Source organism: Saccoglossus kowalevskii, chromosome 17 (genome assembly GCF_978046115.1).
Source record: "Saccoglossus kowalevskii chromosome 17, keSacKowa6.1, whole genome shotgun sequence".
Taxonomy (NCBI): Eukaryota; Metazoa; Hemichordata; class Enteropneusta; family Harrimaniidae; genus Saccoglossus; species Saccoglossus kowalevskii.
Window position 1 is genome coordinate 13,220,798 of NC_140657.1, and position 24,696 is coordinate 13,245,493.

Here is a 24,696-nt window from a genome sequence, read left to right on the forward strand (position 1 = left end):
CTCGACATTCGAGTTATCTGATCACAGAGAAAAGCAATAGTAGGCGTAACGAAATACCAGGAAGAAAGCAGAGCGAGTGGCGTTGATTTCAATGGAGGCGCATCTTTGATCGCGTTGCAGGGCAACATCAATTTGATAATTATCCCACTGAACAAATATAAGAATACTAATTCTAAAGTCTGTAATTTGACTTTTCGTCCAATGAATACTGTTATGTGTCATGCAAATGCAGCATGTTAGTACATGATAAATCTTAGTCGATATGATAATAAATTACAATTTATAATAATACCAAGGAAAAATTCAATGATAATCAAATATTATAACGTATCATATAAAAGAAATTGACAATCAAACACATAAGCCAACATTAAATAATCTACATTTGTAAATTTATTTAAACATCAACCATGAAATCCAAAGATATTTTATTGAAATAAACTATTCAAACTATTCATTATGCTAGTAAATTTTATTGTTGCATATCAGCAAAATTAAAATTATACCTCATATACCGTATAACTAATTACAAATTACAATGTTCTATTATAGAATACTCGAATTCATCTTTTCATATATCAACTCACTTAATTTAATCTGACCGGAAGAACTACGGGAAGCTGGAAGTAGTTCTGACTGTTTAAGGTTATATGCTTATGTAAAAATCATGTTTTGTATTGCGAATCGCTGCCAAATATATGACGTTGTTTCAATCTGTGAACACAGAAAATGTCTTTTTGAAATAACAATATATTCAAAATGTAAATGAACCATCCTGATAGTCGTTTCAACATATCATCACTGCATTGAGTCGTTATACCATGTAATTTCATTGATATAAGCCTATATCAATAATTTTTGTCTCTAAATGTGCTGTTGGATCGTTTATTGGCCCGGCGACTTCACAGTAAGTTGCGATCAGGAAACGTCTCATTGGCACTTACTTTCCAGCCACACACTGTCACCAACGTCTAATATAAAAATCCATTTAACTTTCACCACAAAATTACAATCATATTTAATTACAATTGAATTACATTACCCATCATTCTTGAGCACATTATTATCTGAGTGATACCTTAAAGCAATTTCCAATTAACTACACAATCTACCCACTATTTCTGTAACATAAAATCTACACATTCTGCATATTTTTGTAAATAAAACAATGCCTCCAGGTCTTACCTACTTATCGATACCAGTATGATGCACGAATGCAAAAGAACCTCAGTCCTCTACTAAAAATTCGTATCATATACCTAAATACCCAAAACTGTTCAAGAGAAACCCCACGCACAATATATTACACACGAAAAATAAATACGATTACAATGGCTGTTCACTCGGAACAACCAATGATTGACAATGCACAGACACGATTTGCTTATATAATATGGTGATATGCTATTAGGAAGTGTAGAATCATTTTGAAATCACAAAGATGAATTGCTGTTTTAAAATATTATTATTCAGTAACTTAGTAAACAGTGGAGCTTAACAAGCATGTGCATCATGCTTAATCCCCTTTGTAATAACATCAAGATCAAGAACGTGGATAACACAGCCAATTAAATATAGACTTCCGGTGACCAGAACCTGTACATGGTCTGCTTCCATGATACTTTGCGGTGGTGTTGGATCCTCTGATCTCGGGTTTGGCATATGAGAATCTTTGCCACATGATAACCACTGTAAGGCGTGCTTAACACATTCAAATTTCACGTATTTTGGCGAATCTGGTTCAGTTTTTGAAGAGGATGCTTCCAATGGGGAGTCTGGATTACGTTCTCTTTCCTCTTCTAAACTCTGCCAAGCTTGCCTGTTTTGTTTGCACACATCATGTTCTTCCTCTATTGATACTCCAAGAAATGATCTATCTATAGTATAAAATTATACAATTATATACAGCTTTCCCAAAATTGGCTAGTACATGACAACAATGTAATTATAAAGTAAATACATAACGAAATTAATTAATAAAATGAAAATATGAGAGAACGTTATTTTGTCAGAACCGGAAATCTCGTTGCCAAAAAAAAGCTGCCACACATAATACACATATAACTTTGTATGATACACATGCATCATTATGGCTCAGATATATCGAGCCATGACATGTTAATATTCAGGAAATTCAACAACATATCCAATTACCATTTTATTGGCACTGTCATGATTTAGTTTTCGCGTATCTGTTGTCCGACTTATTAAGCTGGTTACTAGTGAATGGCTGTGTTATATCTGTCATCATTTAGGCTCACGCGAGGTCCTGGACGGAACTTGACTCACTAATTACGATATAACCGTCGCTCTCCGGACTACTATTTCTGACAGTTGGGTATTCGCAGTCAATACTATAGTGAACGATTAATCAAAAGATATGACGTGTCCAGTACTTAGTTTGATTGGCTATGTGCAAGTTGAATGTGTGAAGGCCATGCTTTAGAGTCTTTAAACTACTTTGTAATTGGTCAAGGTTTTGAAAGTGAATAAAGGAGTTTTAGTTGGTCTTGGCGAGAACACCACGAAAGACGCAGTCTTGAGTCAGCCTTGAGATAGACTTGAGGACTTTTCCCCGGAGCGCTGTGTTTTATAGAGTACTCGACTGACCGACTAAAGACGAGAGTTGATACGTATTTCGTTGTGTGCGTCTATTTGACTGTAAGGCTTAAGGTAGCAGGATAGTTTTTTGCATGAAAAATGTCAACACCTATAATCGGAATAACTATTACAAGAAACCATACAATCTATATATGTTTAGAAAGCTCTTGACTTCTATTTTCCTACTATTAATATTTTGTGAACATTGTGTTTGTTTTAGCGTCAAATGATTATGAAAATCAGCGGGGCTGATAATTTAACTAACGTGAATAAAATTTTAATTGTCATCTCTACAGTAATTCATGCGATCAAAAACTTTACACTGTTTTGAAGCAAAGGTCATGAAGTTTAAATCCGTATTTCTATTTTTTGCATTAATTTTTTTTTCTTTCCGAAAATCACAAATTTCAAGCACGTTTGTTGGTGTGAAAGTTAGAGTATACCGGTGGTTTGCGCGAGGTTTGTGAAAAAACGCAATAGAATTTTGCAAATATGTAAATACGGATATGAAGCCAACATATACAAGAGTAAGAAAAGTTAAACGGCGACATCGTAGCGCTATTCACTGAAACGCCATTTAAAATTAGGTCAACGGTAATTGCCAAAAACCGAACACCGAGAAATCGACACTTTTATGATTTCAAACTTCAATCAACGTTAACTCCCGTTTTAGGAGCAAAATTCACATGGGCTAATTGTAAATGAAATGCTTTGAAAGTTGTTTTCGGGAAAAATCATGAACCGACATTTATATCTGTGAAAAACTTTGTTTTTTGGCCGTTTTCTTTCACGCTATGGAGTTTTGTGACGGTCTGTGCTGATAACGAACGGTCATTCATTAAAGCTTGGATTATGCAAAGTGGGCGGTTCTGTTTGCGAGTAACAAACAATACAGACACTACACTTGGCAGTTGAAGTGTTTGCAAATACAGTGTATTTATTTTGGGGCCGTTGTGTTTGTAAACTTATTAGTTCAAGCATGCCACGAGTTTCGAAGTCTCCTGGAGGCAGCTCGTACATACTGGCGAAAGGATGTACCCGTTACTGGTTGAGGTAACCCCTAATAGCTTGACAGTTTCACCAGAGCGCGCCGTCCCTTTCCAGTCGCTCGCATTCCAATGGCAGCCTTTCTATTTATTTCGAAAACTGCCCCCTTCTTTCGGGATGACGGGAAGCTAGGCTGGCTCAGTTTCGATCGAATGCAATTTCCTTGCGTGCAAAGAAATTCAAACTAACTGCCTAGACCGTGACGCCTGCGCTCCACTATTGAGATATTGCCTACTTTGCAAAATTGACAAATCTCTTTTTCTAGGGCGCCATTCAACAGTGACATGTCAACGAGTCGAATCTCGCCGTCTTCAAACGGTCGGCCGTGACATTCACTCTCACTTTCTTCTTCTACGTCGGAAGGTAACAATATTTTCCTGCGAGATACAGACATCTCTCGAACGTTTTGAACAGGAGTATCACCCACTATATCGAAGTCTGATTCATCGGACTCTCAGTGTCACGGTAAAACTTTCTTCGCCCACTTCATGGCTGACACTGGTTTCGACGGGGAAATCCGTTCTGTACGAACCCAGCATCGTCTCTTTCAACATCTTTTTTGACAGGAGTGATCATTCTTTTGACGTTTTTCTTCTTTCTTCCTCGCTTTCTTTTTCTTGGAAATTTTCGCGTGCTTACTATCTCGTCCATAATTAGTGAATGACAACTAAACTAAATAATTACTGATAACCCTCTCCTTCTTTGCATATTTTGCACATTAATGAAGGAAGCTGCCCTGTTTTTTAATTGGTGCGAATAGAATAATTGTAAAATGTGACCCAGTGATGTATGCCGGCATGTAGCATTTCCTGTGCTATTAAAAATCAAATCCCGCAAAACAGAGTTTTACCGTCGCAGTAACCTCGGGTCTTATATACTTGTAGATGAATCTCTTCAAAATGTAATTGTAACCGGACTCACTGTTATCATCTATAAAAATTACCTAGATTTTAGATGATACTTTTATTTTTTACCGAAGTCGCACGAAAAAGTAAACCCTTGCCTTGCGTGAAACACTGGCCCACTATCCGATGTCAAGACGTCGGCCCGGGGTGGGAGGTGGGGGGTGGATGGTCACGCTACTATTTCGTTGCCGTGCATTTTGTTCACATGAGCACATTAGATAAAACAACCAAGTATTTATCAGACAGATTTATTACATGTAACATAATTTACGAATTTAGAAAAACCTAAGCATGCCTACTTGGTGAAAACTCCTCTGAAAAATGGATTATATAAACTAGGTCCAAGCATATTCTTATCATTGATCAACCTTTACATGTAGTTTGTGGCCTGTTATCAGAATTTTCATGCAATGCATAGCCACCACAGATGACCGTATTTTATTGTTTGCAACCATATTTTGTAAAAGGGAGCCCCCTCCCAATGTAACTGCATTACTTCTGGACTAAGAAAGTAACCCCGCGGTCAGACACCTTTCAATGACAAAGCCAAGAAAAAATATTACAGAAATTTATTGTAAGTATTTATTCTGTTAACATATAATTACATTAAAGTGGTACATTCATGTACTTTTTTGTTTATTCAAAATTTGTTGTTCAAAAGCGATTTTTTTGTCTTTGCTGTACTTCCTGTCTAGAAAGGCAGCAGTGCACACTTCTTATCAGCTGTGTGTAAACTACAAACAGATATCTTATCAGTTGTTTGTAAATAGCAATTAAAGAAAGTGGCTCAACTTAAAACTATTTACCCTCATTTCAGTTATGTTTGTAAACCATGCATATTAATGAGATGCACTAGTTTGGTGTACACTGGATAAACAAAAACTTGGCCATTTGTTTGCACACAAGAAAAACATCAGTTTACTTGTACAAGATATTTTTTTTCAATAAAATAAAAACACCAATGTATGTAGCATGCCTTAGGGAGCTATTCGTGTGATTTTCAAAAAAAAATGTGAAAAGTGCCCAAAAAACTATTCTGCTACCTTAAGTGACTTTCCTGGTCCGGTACCTCAAACAGACGAGAGATAGAAACCAGACGAGATTTCCCCGTGACACGTATTGGAGAACCCCGTGACCCCAGAGGAGAAGAATTTCCCCATCATAGCACACTGACATTTAGTAAAGAAGTATGTGGTGAAAAGTTTTTCATTTTAGATATTGTATTACGTTTACAAAAAAATGCCTAAGACAGAACATAATCAACTTGATTTGAAATCGCCTAGAATTTCATTTAATGTGAATATACATTGTTCAGTAGCAGACACTCAAACTGGACAGCATTCTCGGAAACGATTAACTGCAGTAATGAAGAAGGAGCGTTGAATGATACAACAATACGTCATATATTACTTCTGATGTCGGTGAAATTTGATTGAGAAATTACAAGTTTTAGGTTAGGTTAGCCAGCCTTGCTTCTATTTCAATATGAAATGTTGGACTTTTGATAAAAAGAATTTAGAAACATGAAATTAAGTGGCTAGTAATTCATATTGTCTACGAATGGAGCACTGTGCGCGGAGTATAAATAAACTACGTGTTGAGTAAAAACATGTTTTTGTCAGATGATGAAATAAAGAATATAGGATACAGTCGCAATATAGATGTGTCACATTTAGTTGTTGAAAACAGCGGAACACCCAAAGTAAAGGAAGGGAAAAACATACATGTTAACACGATGATAACAATAAACATATTACTCTGTTATTACACGAGAAAAGGAAAAGGCTATGTTATGGTCAAATTTCTGCTTTATTATTTTTCCTTAGCCATTGTCACTGAAATGTTATCTCAGGCTCTATAGCCCTATCGTACATTTCACATAAATGTTAGCTGACGGTATAGCGCCACCTATAGTTCGAGTTGCATGTATTACTTTGTTTTGGGGGCAGCAGATGACGAAAACACAGACGGTATCTACTGCCTGAGAGCTGGTAGAATTATTGGCCTTTAAATACCTTTACGTCGAATCGTGGTCAATGAACGTAGAAACTTCGGAAATACGACTATACTGAGGTCGATTGCGCTTGGGAAGATCTACAAATACGGTATGAAGCATTTGATTGCGTTTTTGAGTGGTAATTCATGTATTTGCGTAAGGGCATGACATGTTTATTTGCCGATGATGCAATAACATGTGCTTTTAAGCCCTGTTCACTTAGTACTTTTCTGTGATGATTTCACGTCATTTTTTCTCATGATATTTTAACAGATTACGCATGCCTAATGATTTCTAAGTGATTATTTGATACGTTAGTGATATAAATCTTGCATATATTTTTGCTGCATTACGTAAGTTGTTTCGCCACTATATGGCGCTGTCAGTCAACCACTCATTGCATTCATCATATGTGTATGCATACTTCATTTGCAAAGTTTGGTTGTACTGAGCTATACTTGAAGAACATAAATTGTCATCAATCGTTACGGACATTTGTTTTATTATTGCGAGGAAGACGCATTGACGACGGAGTGACTCAGCTAATCAGCATATGTATCTATAGACATTATCACGAGCTACCAGTAGAACCCACAGGGAATACGGGGTTATAGACGATATAGGCTTTATGTAAACGCGGATATGCCAACATGGTGACAGTTGAGAAAAATGGTTTTCCTGTTGATGGTAGTGATGTAGAATCACAGAATGAACAGTTTTGAACAGTCATTTAAGTATAGGATTTGGCAATAATTGATATTTATGCGCATGAAACAATATCTAATGCAATTTACAATGAACATCTGTCACATCCAGTGTTTCCTTGTTTTCCTTGTTTATTAACCACAAAGTTAATATCGTATTTGTTGAGGTTGAGCAAGTAGAGTTTTAGTGAAACAGTTTGACAATTACTATTGTTGATTATGGTGATAAATATAAAAAATGTGTTCCTATTATTGCTGGTCAAAATTCAATACTAATGTATCATCAAGGAATTATTATATGTCAAGGAAATGTTTTCATTAGATTGACCTTCAAAATTAAGCCATATGAATGAACAGAACAATGTCAACGGGAATTTAAAATGATTGTAGAAACAATACAGTATTAGTGTGGCGGATTATACAGTATCGTATGAATAGAACACCGACATAAGTACTATGCGATTTGAATTTGCTTTCTACCATAAAACCGATGGACTTGAGAAACTGAGACTAGTTGTATATAGTGTATATAGTTGTAAGTGAATGCAATTACCATGCACATGAATTTATGCCATTATTCTTACAGTAATCAAGTTAATGTTCAATAATCCTTTGACATATGTGGGTGAATAGCAAGATTGATGTACCAAGAAAACAAATATTTGGCAGTATTGTATTTTGATTTGGCAATTACCAATGACAATAATAACTTAAGACTTTATGTCAGAACTGAGAAATTGATGCTCTGTATTATCGTCACAAATTGATGTGATACAACATGTCAAAGTTGTATTAGTAGCGTATTAATTCGGCGTTCATAAATCTCGAACATTTAAATTCACGTATGCAAAGCATGTTTCCAGATGTAAGAGGGTGTATACACTAGATTATAGTGTATACACTAGATTATAAATACGTGTGTGATAAATCTATTTAAACTGTAGCTACATTAACACTTGTTGATTGAAAACTGTCGACAAATGTTAAGATTTGAGCAAACAGTTTAGAGATCGCTTACCCATTAATGACTGACTAGAATCACCATAAACGACATTGGGAGAGAAGGTAGCACCTGCAAAATTGCAAGGGAGTAAATCCACCATTAACTCCTTGGGGTCACGTTCGCGGGTAACATTGAACAGCAGAACTTTCACACAACGTTTCCTGTAATGAAATATTGTTAAATACAGCGTTGATTAAAAAAACAATCTTAAGATCAGTAAGAATATTAAAGTTGTTTAGTCCTATATTATAACTTTTATTATGTTTGGTTAATGTGCATTCAATCATTGTATCTTTTTACTAAAAATGGAAAATCTACGTAAACAGATGGTTCATAGAACGATGAAGCCCGACATAAGATTATAGGGCTTACAATATATTAACAGTAGAATTATAGTATTCGAAATATTACTAATGATATCACAACCACCTAAAATCTAGCAATCTAGGTAAATTAAGCTGAACATTCAAATATCGACAGGGGAAATATACATACTGAAATACTGAATAACATTTGATGGATTAAAACCATTTTTTTTTCACTTTATATTTTACCCGAGAGGTTTCGTCGGCCAGTTAAACTGTTTCGCTCACTCGGAACCTTTTTTTTTACAGTTGCAGCAAATTTACCTGTATTCACAATGCTATAAACTAATTACATTAACTCATAACGGACTCAAACACACTTTGTGTTCCAATATGTCGTACAAAGTGCGCCGTCGCCCATTATGGGTTGGCAGATCATCCATTATTGTTTAAATAGTGTTTACAGATTCTAATCTTTGGACACTTTTTGTTCAAAAACCCTGATTAAAGTATACATTTGTTTTTGGTGTAAAGCAACTTCCAGGACCGTTAATCTCACCAAGTATTTTATAAAACAACATATGCCTTATCTCCACAATGAAACACCCTTGCCTACAGTTTTCAAAATGAAATGTTACGTAAGACAAGATAAACGCAAAGACAATAAGTATACATAACAGGAGACACAAATCATAAAACATGAGAAAGAATACTTGAATGACTTCCTATACGCACGACCCTATATCTTAAATCCATGCAACATTTATTAAGACTAGTGCCACTGTAAGAATGCCCCTGACATAACAGACAGACAGATTAATACTAATATAATTTTTTACGTTTGCCCCTATCAGGATTTCTGAACCCTACTGAAAATGTAAATTTACAAGAGTCCAACTAATCAATTTGTGGAACTGGCATGACATAATTACAAATCTTGAATTCAGTGCTGTGGAGGTGATGCGGAAATGTTAATCATGCCAATTTGTACATAAAGTCTATCGAGCGTTTGGGTAATATGCACACAACATCTGTTTGTCCCTGTACATACCCGAGCAGTAATTCTTCTTCTGATGATGCTTGTTCAAACCATTCAGCACAAGCCTTGATACTCAGCTGTGTATGAGCTCCGTCCATATAGTAAGTCACATTCTCACGCTTTATGATCTGTGCACGTGCTGGCCAGTAGCAGTTTCGAAGACCTGTGGAATGAGTAATTAAGGTAGCAGGATAGTTTTTTTGCATGGAAAATGTAAACACCTATTATCAGAATAAATTTTACAAGAAACCATATAATCTGTATATGTTTGGAAAGCCCTTGACTTGTACTTTTCTATTATTAATATTTTATGAACATTGTGTTTGTTTTAGCGTCACGTGATTCTGAAAATCGGCGGGGCTGATAATTAACTAACGTGAATACATTTTAAAATGTCAGCTCTACGGTCATGCATGCGGCCAAAAACTTTACACTGTTTTGAAGCAAGGATCATGAAGTTTAAATCCGTATTTCTATTTTTACATTAAGTTTTTTTTCCTCTCCGAAAATCAAAAATTTCAAGCACGTTTTTTGGTGTTGAAGTTAGTGTATATCGGTGGTTTGCGCGAGGTTTGTGAAAATACGCGATAGAATTTCGCAAAAATGTAAATACGGATACGAAGCCAACATATTCGAGAGTACGAAAAGCTAAACGGCGACATTGTAGCGCTACTCACTGAAACGCCATTTAAAATTAGATCAACGGTAATTGCCAGAAACCGAACACCGAGAAATTGACACTTTTATGATTTTAAACAATCGACGTTAACTTCCGTTTTACCAGCAAAATTTATATGGGCTAATAGTAAATAAATTACTTTGAAGGTTGTTTTCAACAAAAATCATGAATCAACATTTATATCTGTAAAAAAACAGTATTTTTTGACCGTTTTCTTTCACGTTATGATGTTTTGAGACGGTCTGTGCTGATAACGAACGGTTACGTCATTACATCATTCATTCATTCATTACAGCTAGGATTATGCAAAGTAGGCGGTTCTGTTTGCAAGTAGCAAACAACACGAGAAAATACGTTTGCAAATAAAACGGCCCAAACATAAATACACTACTGTAAAGGGGGTAATTATTCACTGGGTTTTAATTTAGCTTATTTCGCAGACTGGAAAAATGCGCTAAATTAAAACACAGTGAATATGTAAAATTTAGCATAGAACACATTATCTAAATGACGAAACCGTGAATTTAAAACCCACTGAATATGCCTGAAATGGTAAATCAGTGAAATTTAAACCCAGTGAAAATTAGTCATTTTACAGTATATTGACAAACACTTCAACTGCCTAGTTTAGTATTTGTATTCCACGAGTTTCAAAGTCTTCTAGAGACAGAAGAACAGACTCCCGCGAGCAAACTTGTGTAGAATACGGTAGAAAATTAAATGGCGGCTGTCGGGTAAGTTCTTTTTAAGTGTTGATTTGGGAAAATGTAGTCAATTTTCAACACGAAAATATTGTAAATCTGCTAGCCGGCGAGTCCGTTTTTGTTATTTTCGGGTTGGACCTTTTGTAGTTTTCGTGCAAGTTTAGTTTTCATTTTACCTGGATAAGACTAAAGCGATTTCGAAGAGTACGCCGCCCCACCTCACCCAAGTGTACGTCTTACAGCACATTTATATACACTCTTTTTGCAGGTACGACGGACTTTGGTCTGACTTTGGTAGCAGCTAAATTCAAGTCCATTATGTTCGCCAATAACCGCGCTGCATCACGTTTTAAACTTGCCACTTTCTTTCCACGAAAAGTCACAGCGACTGCGGATTCTGGCGATCTCGGCGTGGGAAGCTACCGTAGTGTGGCATCCCAACAGCAAGTACATTGCGGATAACAACTTTGTTTTCTTTTCCGCTCATGATAAGAGTGATCAATCACTGTCAACAGACTGTAATATTTGTTTCAATTGACGACTCTTTCTACGTAATTCGACCAATGAAAATGCAGTGTTCTAAAATATTGACAGACACTAAACAACCCCACTTGGTTTGTTGTTATGGCTATGAGGAGGCTACGAGGTGTATTTTTGTTGCCGCGAACTGGCCACTTCGGTCGAACTTTTCTGGTCTGTTTATATTTTCCACTTCCGTAATGAATGCGTCGTCGGCCTTCTTGCGAAACGAAAAACTGCTGTGAATACCAAGCCGCTAATGGCGGAGTCACTGAACAGCAAACTTCAAGAGGTGTTAGCTGGGGAAGCTAAATGACGAATTTGATTTTTGGACGAAGACAGTGACCCAGAATTTGAAGGTGAAGAAATCACAGACGCCCTTCAAGTATTTGCGAATGATACCGACGAACATTGTATTGCCATTTTTATAATTCAATGTACATGTGGGATTATTTAATTTTTATTGGCATTGTTAATTAAATTATTATTTTGGAAATGAGCGTCTTTGCTTGCTCCTTAGAAATATACGCCGAGGAGATCGTAACAATTGTGCCGTCCACATGAACAAGGCCTTTTCCCCCATGATCTGGTCATAAAAAGATACAATGTATCAAATATAAAAAAAATCTCCAACTGAGTTCCCGCACAATGGTGTATCATTTCACGCAGATTGATTGTTGCAGATTTAAAATAACCATTTAGAACGTAAATTCCTCTTCCCAAAATATTTAAAAAAATTAAAAAAACCCAAACTACCGTTAAGCGGCCCAAGCGAAATTACGGCAGAATCCGGCAATACGTTGGAGTGATATACTCAAGTACCTTTTTGTTTATTCAAAATGTGTTGCGTTTCAAAAGTTATTTTTTGTCTTTGCTGTGCAGCTTCCTCCTCTTGAAACGAAGCAGTGCACATATCTTATCAGCTGTGTGTAAAATACAAACAGATATCTTATCAGTTGTTTGTAAATAGCTTAGCCTCAGTTCAGTTATGTTTGTTAGGCATGAATATTAATGAGAAGTACTGGTGAGGTGTACACTGGATAAACAAAAACTTGGGTATTTCTTTGCACACAAGAAAAAAAAAACAGTTTACTTGTACAAAATATTATTTTTTCAATAAAGTAAATACACTAATGTATGTGGCATGCCTTATGGAGCTATGCTTGTGATTTTCACAAAAAAATGAGAAAAGTGCCCAAAAAACTATTCTGCTACCTTAATTATAACAATACATTAATAAAGGCGGTAACATAAATTGATTGAGGTTGATATCAATAACTTGGAACTGCAGCGACAAACTCTCAGGTACCTTTTCAAAAATATATTTTTGTGAGATGGTCAACAAACAAAGATGCCAAAACTTATTAAGACCACTCCCAAAACATGTTCCCATCAACAATGTCTTAAATAATTTAATAACTCTCGTCCTTATCTAAGACGGCCTGGGTATATATTTACTATCATCTCTCTGTATTAAGAGTCCAATGGCTACATTCACGTATTAGTATGACTATATGAATGGTGAATGCAAAAAACGTATTTAAATATATTATTACTTTTATGCATAATAATTGTAATGCAAATAAATAAAATCATTGCTTACCTTTTATAAATGCGTCCGGTAACTTGAATGCTGGAGCTGTCAGACTACTGTATTCTACACTGGCATTGGTATGTACATCTTCAAAACTAGTGAGGTCTTACGAAAATAACGTAAATGGTTATGATAATAGAAACGTTGCATACCATATATACAATTAACGGTTTATTGAATCTCATATGCTTAATTTATTGGATACTACTAGTTCATTAACGTTTATGTACTTTAGTGTGTGAACGGGAAATATTAAAACCTGCAATAATTTAGTTTGTTCAAATGTACGTTTACCTAAACACAATATAATAGAAACAAATGTATAAGTAAAGTATATTTAAATGTAGAATTCACAATTGTATACATATTACCGCAATGCATGATTTGAGACACTTTTATTGTATATTTCCCCTGTAAACAACGTCAAATGTGTTACATGAAATACAGTTATAATCAAAAGCAAGACACGTCTCAGGAGTCAAATCATGACATAGCAGAGCGCCTTGCTTTTTAATACAGATTCACTAATCGTAACTAATCACGTCTGTTTTGATGCAAAATCAAATTTGTCTTCTCCAAAATGCACAAAGGCGCTTGCAATGTTATCGAGTTCAATCAACCGTACACAGGGGCGTGAACATTTACGTCATTAAATGTAAACCAAATTGCCTTATGCTTATTACGTCTGGGGCTCCCTTTTAAAAGCAGTCCTGGCAAAATATAGAAAAATCAGTGTCACTTGTTTATGTTTTACACGCGAAAAACAAAAACTTGTAGACATTACAGTTCCACGTATGGACATTAAGCTCAACATTTCCAAAAAGTATCAATAATCTTTCTGATACTGTTAGGGGTGTTTTAAAGTATTGGTAAATTATTTTCAACAAATGTCAGCAACATGTTTATTTCGATATCGTGAAACTCCATAAATATAAATTGTTTTAATACTTACTCGATTTATGCTCGTTTATCCATGCTCTGCACAACTGTATTGCTAAAGATGCATTGCGTTTCTGATATTCCCCTGATATACCAAGCTTTTTAGGTTGTCCCTGCCAATCATAGTCATCCAATTCAGGTACTAGATGAATTGGTACCTGTAAAACATAAAGCACTAAAGTCAACCACTGACTTTTATTTTGTTTACATCAATTCTGCTCAATGTCGCTGCTAATCTATATGCAACAAATACATTAAAATAAATAAATAAATATAAATAAAATGGTGTGGACAGCATTTCGAATATGTGGATGTTTCTTCACCAAAGCTATTTGAAAGCGTCTACTTCACAGTATTTTGATTCATCGTGTTTGTAAATTGTCTATCACTGAAATTGTAATTGTATACATACGTCCAGCTCTTTGGCTCTAGCTAGTATGGTATCAACGGCTTCTTTAGATTGTGGGACTGTGAATGCAGGTCGGCCAGGCTGCGGGAAAACGAGAAATGATTTAAAATGTACTAATCTACTGTTGGTAAAATTAATAATACAAAGTTTTTCGGATAGTACTTAAATGACACATCTTTTCCAATATATTGAACAAACATTTTCAAGAAATTTGTATTCATCATAAAATCATGACATAATAAAAATGTTGTTTATTATTCATAACACCGTCACTGACACAGAATTTATAAAATCTCAAGGCGTTAATACCAGATAAATAAACTTTTTTTGCCCACCTTGCAAATACCAGCTTTATGCCAAGCTATTTTAGCTAGAGTGTCTCCCAATACGTGCATATGGTCGAAGTCAATCAAGTTTATACCAGTGGCTGTAGGACGTCTTATAACGTTAGTGCAATCATATGTCCCACCCCTGCCTACCTCCAGAATGACAACATCAACCTATACAGAAAATTTAAAGCACATAACACTGGCATGTTCCTATCAAATCACATATATAATGTTTAATTATTGACAACTAGTTTGTCACCCGAAGTTTGTAATAATAGGAAGTAGTTGGCATTTCATCACATGCAACAGCTGTGTCGGTAACGCGGACAAACTTCACATCAAAACGGATATCAGTTGCATTTGTAAGCTGCTTTTGAACATATAAATGGTATGTAGTGTAATTTTTAGTATTTCATTAAAACATTAGTACCACCAAGATTGATGTGAACACACATAAATATGTACACGTGTCAATCACATAACTAACAAAATAGTCTATTGATATATATGTCCTTTTATGCATGGGGTTACGTAATCATCTAGTTAGAGTTAATAATTATACATTTACTGTGAGACAATTCAATATTGGAGAGCGTCCACAGAATATCTCAACACACTGTATTGGTGGCAGGTTTATTTCTAACCTCTGATATGATAAGTTTTTTATTGTCCCTGCCAGTATGTTGTGGTGTATATATTCTTAGTTCACATTAGTTCACATTGAATGATTTGAGGTATGTTTACTGAAGGCAGACTTTGATGTAGCTAAATATCACAACATAAAGATGGAAGTGAATAGCATAAAGCAATAACTTCATAACGAGACGACATATAATAACAAAACATAACACAAAGACAGGACTACATAAAGTAGATATGGAACTGCATAACATAAAGATGACTGCACATTCGTGACCGCATGACACAGATGAGACTGCATCATATAACATGGAACTACATAACTTAAAGTCAGAGCGGCATCATATTATAATAACACAACATAAGATAGTTACGGCGTTCAAATATGCTAATATGCATCAATTTACGACCATTTATGCATTTGAGCCATGGAAAGTACCAGTAGATTTCGAAATATCTTGATCATATAATCAAACATACATAAATTAGTTATATACTAAGATTTCTTATTAACATATTACAAATAAAAACACCTTTTATAGTAACTTGTAGCAATTCTGATGAAATCAACACTGCAATTGAATTATTATACCAGAAAAAAATAACACAATGGTGTACAGAATTGATGAAAAGTGAGTGCACTCTGAACAAATTATAATTGAATTAATGTTATATTTACACATTCTACCACACAACATTAAAAAAGAGAGAGGGTTGCATTTGAAAATCCAAGTTGATGGAACATTTCAATTATCGGTGTGAACAATGTTTGCCAGAGATTTAGAGCTGATGCGTGATAGGCAATGTTTTCAGCTAACAAACTTGTGAAAGTTAATACACGTGTTGATATTGATTTTAGACTAAAGTGGCATATTGAACATGCTCAATGTGCCTTTATTACCACATTGCACACATAAAATAATGCATATGGCCAAAATATATTTAATGCTAACAATTCAGTATTCCGAGAATTGTTTCTGATGAAAGTCTAATACAGAAAATCTTACCTTTTCCTGTAAGAACGCATGCAATGCTACCATCGTCAGTAACCTGAAACGCTCCGAAATAGCATCCAATTTTTTGTACACATCAAAGAAATATTTACTGAAGTCATTTCTCGACAACGGTAAACCATTAATCCGGATTCGCTCACGAAGTTCTATCAAATGTGGTGAGCTGGGAATAACAAAAACACCACTTTTATAATAATGAATTATAGCCGTATAATATAATGTATATATGTTATATCGATAGTATCTGCTTACCTATACATTCCAGTTTTTAGTCCATGTGCTCGTAATATACTTTCACAAAAAGCAGTCACAGATCCCTTGCCTTTTGTACCACTTATATGAATGATTTTCAAACTATCTAAATCGTCAAGCTGATGACAATGGATAATAAATAAATAAATATTGAATTAATTGTCTTAATGATTATTACTGAATTTTTGCCAATATTCGAGCAAAATAAACAGCAGGTAGAAAAAAAAAACAGTATTGTCTAGAAAAATTGTACTTAGAATAACATCAGTTAAACCATGTGATATTTTAACACAAGCTGTTATATTGCGATATAGTGAGTACAATCATTTAAATAGCTTATCCCGTAATCTAATTTTCGCTATTTTATAAAACAAAGCATAATGGTTTACTCTGTCAAACGCTTTTTCGAAATCAACAAATGCCACGTATACTCTCCCCCGTTGCCGGGACATATACTTGTTAATTATTGTACTTAGAATTAAAAAAAAATATCAACAGTTCTATATCCTTTATTAAAACCTGCTTGTTCTTCTAATGTTTTACTAGAAATATCAAACCATGTTTGCAATATTACACATAAAATCTGGGTAAATACTTTACCAAGGACAAAAAGCAGGGTAATACTTCTATAATTTGTTTCTAGCTGCCTTTTTATGAATCATGATTTAGAGAAATTACCACTTTCCAGAATAATATTAAATAGTCGACATATATATTCAAATATAAAGGATGGTGCGTTCTTTAAAAAATCAACAGTAATACCATCCGGACCAGAAACCTTATCATTGGACATTTTGATAACACTGGTTTTAATCTCATCTAAAGTAATGGGCGTGTTCAACATTACATAGTCAGTACATTCTTGTGTATTTCCCATATCGACATTATCTACAAATTCTTTAATTAATTTATAAAATTCATCATTGCCAGTTTCCTGGTCTGCTACCGTACTAATTGGGTTACAATCGATTTAACGTACACGTACTACTTCGTAGAAGTTATATTCTCAGATGGGCTATGCACGCTGGTTATGAAAAGGGACCAAAACTCTTTTGAATATGTTTCCCTTGCTGCAGATTTAACCTTCTCAAACATCATATGATGATATTCCTTCTTCTTATACATATTATTCCACTAAATAAAAGTATATTCATAAATTAAATTAAATACAATATTTAAAAATATGCAATGATATAATACATGACATGTAAATTAATATTAAAAATGAAAAACAAAATACAATATATTACAAAGGTAGAATTAGGTATGTTTAAGGATAGTACAGATCCTAGTCAAAAAGGGTGAACAGCGCCCCCTACACCAACGAAGGATAAATAGCTTCCGCCGTAGTGAAAAATGGTAAAAACCATTCTTTTGGCGAAAGATGTTTCTTGTTTCCTTTAATTCAATGGCGACAAATGCGATACGTATTACCAACTGTTCAAATGTATAGTATAGTTAAATAGCTGAGGTGATGGTTGAATGATCACATATGTGTACATTATCTGCACTGATATCAATTGTAAGTTGTTCAGGGGTACCAAAAAGAGGGCACTCAAGAACGCAAACACAATATTCGAGCAAAATAAACGGCGCGCCGAGATAACAACACTATTGTCCAGAAAAATAAACGCACACTCGAGCATAAAAACATTATGGTCGAGAAAAAAACGTGATGAATTGTGCGTAATGTAAAATGGCTGCCTCAAAGTAGAGTCAGGCAAGGATGTCGGGTGAGTATCTATTTCTACTGCTTACGTTTTACAAATCAAAGTATGCGGGTAAATACAATTACCAAAATACCCCGCACTGTGTCTAGCTTTTATTCAGGAAATTTTGCAACACTCGTAATATTAAAACTGTTATGATTCGAGTTTCAATGTTCAAAATCATATTGTGCACTACATGCGGGTTTTCATTGATTTTCTGTTTTTGGTGTAATATGTTATATTTGTATATTTACTCGAAATTTGCTATTTTCATTGTAGTTTTGAAATTACTGTAATTTACCTTTAAAAACATCAATTTTAATAAATATTGTGTCAAAATAAATATTAATAATTTTAGTGAACTAAAAACAAAATTTATATTCATCTATTGTAGATACGGATATATTAAATATAATTACTGAAACTGCAGAAGTACCAGCACACAGTGTATCAGAGAACATATCTGCCATCAGTACTGATAACACATTTGGAGGTGAATGTTGATATTGCAAAAGTGTCAGCACACAGTGTACCAAATATCCCTGCAACACTACAAGACATATCATCTGTCACCAAGGCAGACACTTGTACTATTGGTAAACCATTTGAGGTGAATGCTGATATTGCAAAAGTGTCAGCACACAGTGTACCAGATATTCCTGCACAAGACATACCAGGTGAATTCTGAAAGCAGCATTTTCAATTGTGAAAACAGCTTACTCGTAGCCACACACCCATATATCCCTTCCATTGCAATGTGTGCAGTGAGGGATTTTCAGAAAAAAGAAGACTCATCGAACATAATATGAAACGCACAAACAAAGGTATTGCAGAATGTAGACTAAGTGGATTCTAGCCAGATCGTATGATACAGCAAAATCCCACGGAGAGAAACATGGTGGACAAAAATATGAATGCGAAATATTTTTGGTTGAAATTTTGTTTAAATTAATGACCTAATGTGCATATTAATTACACAACATTAAGCATTTCCCCTTGTTTTTAATATACTATTATACAGATTTTAATAAAACTTGGTTCTTTTGCATGATCCACAGATCTGATTACTTCAGGGTTGAAATTCATGTATATAAATTATCTACATAGTTACACATGTCCTTAATATGCATAACTAATGTGCTCCTGCAGATGGTGACATGCAACCAGAGCATCTCACAATGTGATTTAACTAATGTATCCCCTGACCATATGATCATGTGACATCAATAATAAGCTTAAATTTTAATACTGTTGCAAATGCAACATAGACATTCAACTGGTTCTGGTTCTATAATTTTGTTGTCTGACAAGATATCGTAACGGTACATGACCAAAATATCAAGTTATCATATATTTCATTAAATATTTATCAGTGTTCTCCCCAGAAAAAATACATATCGGTCAATTTACATAACAAAAGACTATGTTTATGAATATTGTATTCATTGTTATGCTATATTGGTCCTATTGTTTATCCACAATTGTACATTTAACATTCATGAATATACTTATATGTAGTGGAATAATATGTATAGATATAGTGCATTTTATAAGGTTTGCCAGACTTTACTTGCCAATATTGAATTTACATCTTCCCGGCGTCACAAGGTCGTCAATACTAGTGGTAGCTAGTGTATTATATTTATTGCAATAAGTAAAATTATTTGTATAATCACACTGACATACTTATTGATTATATTTACACTACCAATGTGAGATGTGGATATTTTGAATATCTTGGAATATCATTTGCATGCTACATTTTTGCCAGTGATAACATGTTTATAGTGTATGTTTAAGCCAAGGGATTAAACTCACTGTTATATCAACTTTTTTTAAATCATCTATAAACTCCGCCATAGCCTTCTTCACCCACTCTTTAAAGTTATTTTTCTTCGGCCTGCGCAGTCCGCACAACCTGATAGCTTCCTGTTAATCAAGGTATCAGAGGCAATATTAGTTTATGGGTCTTCACCAAATATGCATCGCATTTCAACAAATAAAGTACAGTTATTTGAATTCAATGTCTTCTTGAGATGTAACACATTACTCCGTCATGGACAACAAACATATCTTGCACCCATTTTATGTTACATTAGGAGGCAAAACCTCACACTTTAATTTAGCCATACATCATCAAAATACGAACAAACCCACATATGAAATGAGCAATGTTGATTTACACCAGCAGCATAGAAGCTTACCATATAATCTTCCTGCAACATGTTTTAATGTCAAGTACTGTTACGCCTTATTATTGTGAAGAATTCCTGGAAAAACATAAACAAACTATTTACAGAATTTGCACACACCAAATTTTGTGAATGCTCCTTGATAAATCAAGAATGCATTGATGTACAACACGGAATATATAAAATGGGTTATTAGGTTACTATTGAAACACATATGTCAATACATGAATAGGAAACGCATTGATGGCCAGAATATATTTGCCATGAATATTTGTTTGAATATGTACATGTATATGTTCACATTCATTTTTATAATCATATTCGTTTACTTAATATTACAAGTGCGGGGTTAATAATTTAACAGTAATAATATAATTTATAATCAATTTCACTCGTGTCTTTTTACAGTTTACATCATTTAAACTTCGTGTCAACAGTTGCAAAGTGTGTTTAATAAAAATCTAACGTGTTCATTAGTGTAGCATTACACATAAACTGAATAATTTAAATGAATTTAAATCCTACAGGTGTAACCTAATTCTGGGAGGATTTTTGAAATGACACTGGTACTGTGGTCAACTTTTTACACACCTAGGTTATTTCAAAACACAGCATGTTGGGTCATATTCAAGACAGGCTAATCTGTTTACAATGGTGCCATGGCGGTGATCATGAGAAAACGCCAAAACATTGTAAGGAACAGTTTAAATCTGTATTTATTTTTAGGACTAAAATAAATTTATGTTTGAGTGAATCTTCCGGTGAGTGCGCAATAACTATTGTCTACCCATTCTCTAATCCATAAGTCGCACTGCCATGCCAACTTAACTATTTATTAATGAAGACAACAGTAATCAACAATCACATAATTGGGCATTTCGTCCGCGGATAACATGAATGACGGACAAGTGAATTTCTAGCATTTTCTTGATTCGAACATTTTGGTTTTTGTAATTTCAATTGATGAATTGGTGGCAAATAATTACAATTTTGATTTTAGATATAATTTTAGTTATTACTGCGCTGGCAATATTTAGTTTTCAACAATACAATTTTGAAATGAAAGGCACGGTCCGTGATTGCCTAAAAATCTATGGCGTTGAAGGCGTACTATACTGCTGTGAGTTCGGCCAACTCAATATAGTCGATATGCTGTTTCGGTATATTTTTTAATATACAGTAGCAAACAAATTTCTTACATGGTAGTTGTATTTATTTTGCTATTTCACTATGGCAAATGACGGCCAATCGTAGTCTATTTAGCATGTGTCGGTTGATTTAACGGTTCCCGTTTTCATAGACCATTATTTCAAAATTAATGACAGTTCAAATTTTTAAATACATTATACCGATTTCCCGTCATAAAGTTAACTGCGTATACTAACTAGGACAGCGGATAAGTGGATAAGTATTCAGCAGCGTGAACATCATAGCCTGGATCTTGATTGATTGGATTTTTTGTTTGGTAGGCTCTTAAAAATGTATATAGTAGAATCCCAAAACTGAGGTTGTAAGGTGGGCGTATATGGTCTGAGGTGAACGTGGCAGCTATTAGACCAGTTCAAGTTGGCATATCTGAAATAATTAAATATTTGACCTTTGTGTAATTATTTTTTTAATTGAACAAATTTTAAGAATCACGCGTGACCGCTATTCGGAACTCGCAAATTCCTGTCAAAGTTGGCGAATCTGAGATGATTAAATGTCGGACTTTACTATAATTTATTTAAAACTGAATAATATAAAACATTTTCCAACCTTGAATATGAAAAAATACGAACATACTAGCACATTGACACGCTATACGTTATTTGAAACTCATTTCTTATTACCCACAGATTCAATATACATTAAACAAAAATAATGTGGTAGGTTAAAAAAAATATGTTTTTTACCACACAGATGAAGTTCAAGTCGTGTAGTACGCAAACGTAGCCGATAGAAATACGGGAATATCACGTGATTGCATTGCAATCAATACTCGCGTAAATCATTACACTTTTTTTAAACTTGCTCTGTTGCAGTTTATGTTTATTATCACCTTAATTACATAAACAACTTTTACTATCATTTTCTAGAATTGTCGAACCATATTGTTTAGTAAATATTTCATGAACTTGCAGTTGAATGTGAATTAATTGCATTGACGCGTTATGCAGTCGACAATATCAAACATTATAACAACGCAGCAAAGCCAGACTTTCAGTCGTCGGATTTGACTTCATGGGTGGCATGTGTTTAGTCTATTTTTTCCATCTAGCTTTATAGTGTAAGTTACATGCATTATAGTTACATTATAGGTTCGAAATTGTATTTTTATTCTATAATGACAGGATCGTACCTGTGTACACAAACTACGTATTTTCAATAAAGGAAATCTATTCGAGCTCAAATTGTTGTTGAGGACGGGCAGAATGGCTTTACCGGAAAATCACCGGTATTAAAATACTGAATAATTAATCACCTCGTGGTTTAGTAAGTTATTTTGTTAAACTCGATGTGACAAACGGCGCATGCGTATCACATTGGGACCACGATTTAAACTCCCTGCTTGTACTGGCTGTAACAGATGGAGCGCTCAGCAGATTATCGTTTTAAAATTACTGGTACCATAGTGAAAAAAAAACACTCCTCTATAATATGCGTTCGGAATTTTAAAGAATGATGGAAATCGCGATGCGAGAATGGGCAATACGATAGTTTTATGTCTGTGCAAAAAAAGAGTGATTCGGCGATGAGTCTTGTTGAAATCTTGTTCTGTGCGTTGCATCAACTGCCGTAAGAGTGACTGGTTAACACCGTAAGTCAAACCCATTCGGATTCGACTTCAATTGGGTATTTACGAATACAGTAGTGAATCATATATTACGCTGAGTTTGGGTGTATATATTTTTTACAATTGAACTGCTTCGCCAGTACTTATATATGTTCAAGCCATAGATTACATCTAACAAGTCTGTTTGCTTTTTATACTAGTTGAATATCAGTGTCACCTTTAAAATGTTACAGCGCTACAAACGGTGAATCTAAACCTCTAGAATGGAGATTGCCTCCATGCACATGATAGTAACAGAACAACCAGTCTACCCTTTTGTTCATCAAAGGAATGAAATATTAAACAAATTAAATAAGTGATTTCCCGTTCATGTAATGCATAACAGAAATCAGGAAAAAAAGATTTCATTTTTTTAAAATAAATTTCTATTTTATAATTCAACTCACAATGCCGAGCTTTCAAAACGGAAATATGGAGTTGTGATTAACTTACTCCAGCAAAAATGACATGAAATTATTAAGTGTGGGAAAAAAACACACTAATACCGCGTTTGTCGAATTCTAAACACTGTTTTATCGCCACTGCGACGTTATGATCTCTGCTTGTTCCGTTGTAACGTTCAAACTCACGCATAATGCGGCATATTGTATCTAGTGACGGAAATAAAACCATTCAGACGATTTTGTTACGACTGAATTGTACGACCTATGAAAGTAAAACCAGTAAACATACCTTACGCTTCAGAGTCCGTGGTGAAACACTGATGCCAATAAAAAGAGAGTGATACAGAGTACCATCAATTCGTTAATATATTGTAATATATATACGTATATAGCCAGCTTAATGATTTTATCTCGTCGGTCATACGGTCATACGTAAACCAGTCAAAGCCTACATTTATTTTTCCCTCTATGTTACCACACAACTCAATGCAATTAATATCAGATGGAGGAAGATGCTCTGTTAATTGGCATTTTTCGTTATTTTATGATAGTCCAAGTAAAAATCAACATTTTCAAATTTGGTTTTTAGCTCAATGAACAACATTTGTCTATAAAATGATATTTTCGAATTCTTCTCGAAAACTACCACCTCAATTGCAGTGATAATTTGTGTTTAGGTGTCTTGGATTGTTGTTTTGTACCATATTTAAATTTTCTATTTTTACCCAATATGTTTGGCATTTTTGGTAAAAATGCTATTTTTGCCTTCTTCTTGAAACCTTTTATTATTTTTAAATACTTTTTATTTGTCAGATATGTTCATTTCGTGAAGACGTCTTATATTTTTTATTTTTAGCAATTATCTTTGTTTGTAACAAGGTGATAACAGTTGCAATTGC

At 34.4% G+C, this 24,696-nt stretch overlaps 1 protein-coding gene across 2 annotated transcripts; it reads right to left on the reverse strand.

Annotated features, from left to right (window-relative positions):
• Positions 1 to 370: 370 nt before the first annotated feature.
• LOC102807506 (folylpolyglutamate synthase, mitochondrial-like) lies at positions 371 to 24,163 on the reverse strand. Of its 2 annotated transcripts, none has more exons than XM_006823368.3 (12): positions 24,087 to 24,163; positions 20,591 to 20,656; positions 20,205 to 20,315; positions 16,678 to 16,796; positions 16,420 to 16,588; positions 14,780 to 14,944; positions 14,448 to 14,525; positions 14,049 to 14,193; positions 13,106 to 13,201; positions 9,613 to 9,763; positions 8,272 to 8,417; positions 371 to 1,877 (listed from the first exon to the last, which is right to left on the reverse strand). In XM_006823368.3, exons 2-12 carry the CDS (start codon positions 20,609 to 20,611, stop codon positions 1,495 to 1,497), a joined length of 1,584 nt encoding a protein of 527 aa, XP_006823431.2. In that variant the 5' UTR covers positions 20,612 to 20,656; positions 24,087 to 24,163; the 3' UTR covers positions 371 to 1,494. The 2 variants fall into 2 exon arrangements, with proteins under 2 accessions (XP_006823431.2, XP_085347938.1); XM_085491812.1 differs by having other exon boundaries at positions 1,823 to 1,873.
• Positions 24,164 to 24,696: the final 533 nt, after the last annotated feature.